Source organism: Schistocerca serialis, chromosome 2 (genome assembly GCF_023864345.2).
Source record: "Schistocerca serialis cubense isolate TAMUIC-IGC-003099 chromosome 2, iqSchSeri2.2, whole genome shotgun sequence".
Lineage (NCBI taxonomy): Eukaryota > Metazoa > Arthropoda > Insecta > Orthoptera > Acrididae > Schistocerca > Schistocerca serialis.
In genome coordinates, this window is record NC_064639.1 from 780,252,683 (window position 1) to 780,261,324 (window position 8,642).

Below are 8,642 nucleotides of genomic sequence, written 5' to 3' on the forward strand. Positions count from 1 at the left end.
ACTACGTCACACGCACGCCGTCTCCCATCAGTACAGAGTTGTGAGGCGCCATATTGGCGTTCATTTCAAACCTATATGTATATATGCCGTTTCTGAGCACCAGCAAATTGAGAATCACTGAAAAACCCGTCGTTAGTTGTGTAATTCGTTCCAATAAAATTGTGAGGAACATCGTATTCGTGGCAAAAGAATTATTGTAACCTGCGTATTATAAGAGTAGGCTATTTGAAGGCAGCGACACACTGAAGATCCACCAAAAACGCATTGTTCTTGGTACAATATGTTATAATTAAATTTCAATTAGTAACATAATTATCTACGATTAACGGTTTTAGCAACCTGTAATACAATATGATTAAGTACACCACAGGTATTATGGGTTTAGCGTAATGGTTAGCGTCTCTGTCTAAGGAGCTCTTTTTTGTTGGGGCGGTGGTTCGCGTCTTAACACTCCAAAAAAGTTTTTTCCTAACATTCGCATTATTAGGTTCTGATACTTTATTATTAGTTTAATATAATTATACGCTATAATATTTGATGTTATGTAAATATAAGTTCACCTTTTTTTGAGGGGTGACTTTGTTCGATTGGCTTAATCTACAGGACAGCTTGCGCTACTTGTATAAAGTTATTTTGTTCCTTTTTCTTTTACGCTTCGTAATTCACATGTTGCAAGGATTCTGCTACTGGGTACGAACAGTGATCAAGTAAGACTGACCCTGGAGTTTTACTAAAATGTGGGAATGATGAAATAATGTTCATCGTATGCAGAGAAGTATTCCAACTTGTACCCCGCTGTTTGTAATGGAACTGTTATAAGCCTGTGTCCTTATTGATTGGGCATGGTACTTTCCTTTTCGTGGACGATGGAGAAAATGTGCGTTTTAATAGAGCTAACGTGGGAATTTTACGCACGCCCGTTGAGTAAATAGTGTGATTTACGAACTACTAGAAACAACTGCCGCTGGAGTGCGTTGCGATCGCGTACACCACATTGGGGCCCACGTACCGTATGCACAAGTAGCATCGTTCCTGAGCGTTCAGCAGCACGCTGAACTTCGCACGCTCAACGTTAACGTTCGATAGCACGGTCCGTGTGCCGACGGCTTAAGCCTGTGATGAAATTGAACTATCAGACGTCAAGGTTGCTACGTGACAGTATGTTTCACTGTCAAGGGGCACCCCCTAAAATGCGTGACAGGGTCTGTGGATGTGTCGTAGCCTCAATACCGTTACGGGAAGCAGCACGGCGGAAGGAGAAAGCGACTAGCGCAGGGGAATCCTATCTCAGCTCGATCACCGTTTCTGCCCCTGTATATAAACATACTGCCACCGGACAGATAACGCAGACAACACCACTGCTTGGGACGGTAGCTGACGTTTGTTGACATCGACCCTGTGTGTGCACAGCTCAACCACGATGAGAAGCTTTATAACTTCCGTTCTTCTCGCCCTGGTCGTCATCGCGGCTATTACATCTGCTGCTCCAGGTAACCACTTGCACAGTGACAAGTGCGTTATCATCATAGAAACGCTTTACAAAGTACCTGTAATTAGTTTACAACATTTCGAGTCGTTCTTCCAGTGCATTTTATTCCGGCATTCGAATATCGTGCTATTAGTTTAATGTGGCCGTTACAATTAAAAGAGCTACGTCCGCATACTCCCAGATATTTATTGGGTTAAATCTTTACGAGTGGTCAGGATAGCTAGAGTCTCATATTTACATTAGACTTGGTACAGCAACAGGATATTCTTGCAGGTATAGTTCATTTTGATAACAGTGCATAACTACTTGAAGATGAAACTATGAAACGCCCAGAAATCGGCTGTAAATAAATAAACAGTGAAACAAACTGAGGGAAAAATCGATATGATAAAAGCGTTTTCGGACAACAAACTATAGTTGAATTACCGGGATTGCTGTCAACACAGGTGGCCACTCGGCACAACTTGTCACCTTCTCCTGTCAACTAACAAAAACGGTAATTAAAAACTCCTGTAAATAATAACTGAGAAAACCTGTGCTGAAATATAGGACAGCAACTGGGACTCTATTACGACTACCGGTGATGACAAAAGTAGTTCAGATGGTAACTTGCGGGAGCATACAAAAACTAGAATATGGAACACAATTTATACAAGATGTTGGTCGTAGAAGGTATGTTGAGGCAAAAAGATTGGTGCATAAGAGGAAGAAACAAAAAACAACTTGAAATCAGTTAAAAGGGTGATTATTTCGGAATTAAATAATAAGAGGAAAACATAAATTAATTGAAAATATGATCTTAGATTTGGATATTACACACATATAGTTAAGAGTTAAAAAATGGTGCTCTCTTTGCTGTTGATAACTGTCACAATTCGTTGTATTTATGGGGGTATTCACAGGTTCATAGAAGGATTGACGATCGAAAAATTACGTAGTTGTTGGTTCGTTCCGAACGCTAGCCACGTAGAAAAGCAAGTTGGATAATTGTTTTTTCCTTGCTTCGGTGGATTTGTGGATTCTTTTACGCAGCTAGCACGCTCAGTAGAAGTTACAGAAGGAAATATGCAAAAACGTAGCGATAAAATGGCAGGTATTTTGGTTGTTAAAAGTGAATTTCACTTTTCGAGTGTGTGGTGGTAACAGTACTACGTACTTATTTGTATTTTAAAGACTGCATTCGACTTAATGACATGTAACGTAATAAAATGAAATTTACTACAATATGATTGCACGTAAATACGACTTAAGTAACTGTATAAGTCTTACGAATAACTGCTTGTGGCAGGAAACTGTTGCTAAAGTAATTACCTGCACGTGTTGTCTGCAATGGTTATTATATTTCTTTGGAAGTTGGCTGTTTTCTCCAGTAACTCTGATGTCTATGATATGCTCCGCTAGGAACCATGATGATCGTAAATGTCTCCCCGAATTCTTCTGGTGTGGAGCTATTTAGATTGACATATTCATTACGACGGAAAGAATTTGCATTCACTTCTGTCGGTGATGACACTGAACGTGTCGCAAGTTATTCTTCGAACACGACAAACGTCCAGTGAATTTTTCTTTTTTCTTCTTCCATCGCTATTATGTTGTGCAAACTGTTACTGCATGTATTTATTACTGGCGGTGCTAGCCGTTCCATCCTGCCTCGGGTTCCTCCAGCAAACTTCTTCCTCTTATGTTAATATCTTTTGAGGAACGGAAGTGTGATTCGCTTATCTGTCCTTTGTTTCATTTTATCTATCGTCTGTCTTCTCCATTGTCATACACTATAGAATAAATTTCTTTGATTTTTTAAAAACTGTGTTAAAATATGAAATTATACGGCCGAATCTTTCTGCTATATTTACAGTCTGCTACAAGTCTCAGAGTGATGGATTTTTATCACAGCACATAAGATATACCCGTATATTACGATGTAGAGCTAAGAAAAATAGTAGAGAACGTCTTGCCAATAGAAAAATATTACATTCATTTACGGATTACATTCTCACACTTAGCCAGATAAATGAGAATATCGGAGAGATGAAAGTACCTTCTTGATATAAACTGTAGAACAGTTTTGAATCACGTTAACCGTGCTAACTTGTGGATCGCTGTGCAGATAAGGATATTTCTCTTTTACGGTTGATAATTGTAATGAAGAACATGTCCACTGATTCAGAAATGTAAACGTACCCCGGATTAGAGATTTAGAAATTGCGTTTGTGTAGGTGTAAGACTCAGTGCAATACGTCCCTAGCATAGCCAAAGTATTAAGGAAATAACGGCAGGAGAATAGGAAATTACACATAATTACGTAGTAAGTCTGCTTTACTTTGAAGATCAGGAAATAATACACTCCTGGAAATGGAAAAAAGAACACATTGACACCGGTGTGTCCGACCCACCATACTTGCTCCGGACACTGCGAGAGGGCTGTACAAGCAATGATCACACGCACGGCACAGCGGACACACCAGGAACCGCGGTGTTGGCCGTCGAATGGCGCTAGCTGCGCAGCATTTGTGCACCGCCGCCGTCAGTGTCAGCCAGTTTGCCGTGGCATACGGAGCTCCATCGCAGTCTTTAACACTGGTAGCATGCCGCGACAGCGTGGACGTGAACCGTATGTGCAGTTGACGGACTTTGAGCGAGGGCGTATAGTGGGCATGCGGGAGGCCGGGTGGACGTACCGCCGAATTGCTCAACACGTGGGGCGTGAGGTCTCCACAGTACATCGATGTTGTCGCCAGTGGTCGGCGGAAGGTGCACGTGCCCGTCGACCTGGGACCGGACCGCAGCGACGCACGGATGCACGCCAAGACCGTAGGATCCTACGCAGTGCCGTAGGGGACCGCACCGCCACTTCCCAGCAAATTAGGGACACTGTTGCTCCTGGGGTATCGGCGAGGACCATTCGCAACCGTCTCCATGAAGCTGGGCTACGGTCCCGCAAACCGTTAGGCCGTCTTCCGCTCACGCCCCAACATCGTGCAGCCCGCCTCCGGTGGTGTCGCGACAGGCGTGAATGGAGGGACGAATGGAGACGTGTCGTCTTCAGCGATGAGAGTCGCTTCTGCCTTGGTGCCAATGATGGTCGTATGCGTGTTTGGCGCCGTGCAGGTGAGCGCCACCATCATCGTGTGGGGAGCGATCTCCTACACTGGCCGTACACCACTGGTGATCGTCGAGGGGACACTGAATAGTGCACGGTACATCCAAACCGTCATCGAACCCATCGTTCTACCATTCCTAGACCGGCAAGGGAACTTGCTGTTCCAACAGGACAATGCACGTCCACATGTATCCCGTGCCACCCAACGTGCTCTAGAAGGTGTAAGTCAACTACCCTGGCCAGCAAGATCTCCGGATCTGTCCCCCATTGAGCATGTTTGGGACTGGATGAAGCGTCGTCTCACGCGGTCTGCACGTCCAGCACGAACGCTGGTCCAACTGAGGCGCCAGGTGGAAATGGCATGGCAAGCCGTTCCACAAGACTACATCCAGCATCTCTACGATCGTCTCCATGGGAGAATAGCAGCCTGCATTGCTGCGAAAGGTGGATATACACTGTACTAGTGCCGACATTGTGCATGCTCTGTTGCCTGTGTCTATGTGCCTGTGGTTCTGTCAGTGTGATCATGTGATGTATCTGACCCCAGGAATGTGTCAATAATGTTTCCCCTTCCTGGGACAATGAATTCACGGTGTTCTTATTTCAATTTCCAGGAGTGTAGATGACAATGAGGGATCTTTACAAAGAGCCACTCATGATCTTCAACTATAGAGCACAATCTTAGTATGCTAAACGAAACGAGTAAAGCCATGGTCTTTAAAGGCACAGAACACATTAAATGCAAAATAAAATTCAAAACAAAAACCAAAAGCTTACTAATAGGTTGTTTGTTTCTTTTAACACTAGTTACTCACTATTGATTACAATAACATCGGAATGACTCCAAAAAAGAGAGAAAGAAGAGGGAGAACATCTGAGCAACCTCCGTGTTCTCGACTGAGCTCTATTGCTGGCATATTTTTGTGCTGGTAAACTTCAATAACGAATGGAAGAGCTTAATACGGAAAGACTGATAGTAGGAGCAATAAAAAATTATAATAACACTTAAATCATGTATAATAAACCATTGAACAGAAAATAGAACAAATTAGCAATGAAATCATAGTACCAATTGATTAGCATTTGTAACCAGCGCAGTTGCAGAGAGCGAGCGACAGGAGAGCAAAATAAATGAAAAGTCTAGGAAAAAATGTCATGAAGTGCATCAGCTAAAGAAGCAAACTTTTTCAAAAAAGTTACCGATGGAGAGTTGCATGGTGGGAATTGCAAGGAAAGGCAAAAAAGGAAACAAATGGACCAGCAATAGACTGAAGTGATAGGCGTAATCATGTGTCTAAAGAAAGTGGAATGGAGGTGTGTGGCACACGCAGAAAGGCGAATGCGTGGCAAGTGGACCAAGGATGGATTCCAAACGAGAGGTAGAGAACCAACTACTGTGTAGCAGAAGGTGTGTGGTTGACAGAGAATATGCAGGAGCAACAAGGCTGTGTGTGACAGAATGTATAGAAAAGTCTGGAAGAGGAATTGATCTAGTATTTGAGGTCAAACGGCTGATGACGATAAGACGCTAATGTAGGTTAAGCTGTAGTTCAAGATTTGGTGTCCAAATTCTGCATGTCGTATTCCACATAGCCACAGGAACCATTTCCCAACACTTGGCATTTTACTGCTGTTATCACAGAATCTTATCACCCCTAGTTTATTGTTTAATCGCTTTATCTTCAGAATTCTTCTTTATAACCGGATGTCACAAGTTTCTATTCTCACCGTGTCCACTTTTCTCTTCCATACAACGCTGCACTTCAGACCAGGGTTGTGAGACGGATGTTGACGTTGTATACCAATACTGAACACTTTAATACATCGTAACAACAATGTTAAAAACAAACGATCGATCTTCAATGTTGGAAAAAAAAGACCAGGATACTTCGTGCTACTTTCAATGTTTTTTCATTTAAAGAAATTTATTCTGAGTGTGTTTCATATCAGCATCTGTGTAATGGTTAAAGAAATAGAAATAGCATTTGGAAGAAAAAGTTACATGATTAAGGTTCGGTTACAGTTGCTTATAATTCTTTTGAGTGGTACTATTTCCCATTAATTTTCAAACATATACCTGATTCTCTAATGTTTGGCTGTTTTTTGTTTCAATGGAACATTCAGAATATTTATTCATACATTATATCAATGTAATAAATGTGATTTGATTGTAATATAATTCCAATAGCACATTCAAAACTCGACAGGCATCTTTAGTTTTCGATACATCCAATATATGTCAAATAGGCACCTTCGGCTGTGTAATATTCGAATTATGGATTGCACAATACAAAACAGTAAAAGAAAAATAATTTACAACTGAAACAGAAAAGGATCTACCGTCATAGTTCAGTTATTACTTAAAAGATCGCCTTCGAGATCTTTGACAACAGCCATTAGAAAGCATGGAAATCTTATCATCGGCACTGACAATCCTAAACTACAAAAAATTGCACTCCAGTATTTCAGCTGTATAGTTACACCGTCAGCTTCTGGAAGACTGTTCTCAAAGGCAGGATATGCCTTCTGTGAACAACACAATAGCACTTCTCTCATAAATGTTATATTCAATTATATTCACGGTCTGTGGACAAAAGTTGTAGCATGTGTTAAGTTGATATTGATGTACTGATTGATATTAGATATATTTACACGTCTCTTTTTACTCCATTCTCTACACAAATTCATCTTGTATCATTGACGTTCAAATTATCTATATATTGTGGTAACAGCAATCGATGTTTGGACGCCGATGATGAAATTTAAATCAACTTCGATACTTGCAAACATCGCCATCTCCACCCGAGACAAGCACTTTCAGAAAAGGTCATTCCCCCTTCCCCCCTCCCCAACTCTACCACTGTCCCCACACACATAAGTATATATACAATGTTAATAAGGTCCTCTTATTCAGAAATGGTTTTCTTACAACTGCCAGAAGGCATTTTACATTCTCTCTATTTTGGTCATGGTCTGCTATTTTGGTGCCCAAAAAGTGGAAGTAATCTATTATTTTAACTGCGTTAGTTCCTAAATTTAATTCGCTCATCGTTAACAGATTTAATTGCACACAAAATAAGTTTTGCTTTATTTCTGTTGTTATTAATAGCATAACCTCTTTTCGAGACGCTATCCTTTCCGTTTGACTGATTTCCCAAATGCTTTTCCGTCTCTGACAGAATTACATCACCGGAGAACTTCATCGTTCTTATTTCTTCTAACTGGCCATTAATTCTAATCCTGAATTTGTCCTTGGATTACTTTACAGTTTGCTCAATGTACAGTTTGAATAACAACGTGACAGGGTACAACCATACCTCACTCCCTTCGCAACAAATGCTTCCAATTTACGTCCTTCGGCTCTTACAATTGCAGCCTGGTTTCTGAACAAGTTATACATAACCTTTTGTTCCTTGTGCTTTATTCCTACAATTTAGGAATCTGAAAGGATGCATTTCTGTCAATAGTGATTAGTGACACGATTAATGTTTAACCAATAAACTGATACGGTATAGATATTGTGTACATACTTGACCAGGTGTCAGATTTAAGTTAAGTGCTTTGTTTGTTTATTACAGCGACAGGGGAGGATGGTCACGGCGACCGCCACGTGCGTGCCACGTGTGACCTGCTGAGCGCCTTCGGCGTAGGGGACTCTCCCTGCGCCGCCCGCTGCATCGCCATGCGAAAAGGCTTCAGGGGCGGCTACTGCAATAAGGGCGTCTGCCACTGCCGCAAGTAGTCCGCCGCCCTTCCAACAACAGTGCTGTCATCGAGGACGTTTCATCATTAAATGTACATAATCTTCATATGTGAATGCCATTGATTATTCTTTTCATTGTATCTGGTGGATTTTCATTAAATATTTCACTGTAAGATGTTACTCTCTCCAAGTGTGCGTAACACCTGTAGAAATCCGGCCTTTACAAAAGAGGTAGTTCCGGTAATCCTCCAAACCTGACGGGTAATTCTTATCATGATTAAAATACCTGTTATGAAATACAAGGTTAGTCATCATTTGTTTTCCCATTTTTGCCCACTGCGAGACTATTC

The 8,642-nt window shown here is 41.5% G+C and overlaps 1 protein-coding gene across 1 annotated transcript; it reads left to right on the plus strand.

Moving 5' to 3' along the window:
• The first annotated feature begins 1,355 nt into the window (after positions 1–1,355).
• On the plus strand, positions 1,356–8,360 carry LOC126455703 (defensin-like). Its single transcript, XM_050091472.1, has 2 exons — positions 1,356–1,490; positions 8,168–8,360. The coding sequence occupies exons 1-2, from the start codon at positions 1,421–1,423 to the stop codon at positions 8,329–8,331; spliced, it is 234 nt and encodes a 77-aa protein (XP_049947429.1). The 5' UTR covers positions 1,356–1,420; the 3' UTR covers positions 8,332–8,360.
• The last annotated feature ends 282 nt before the right edge of the window (positions 8,361–8,642 follow it).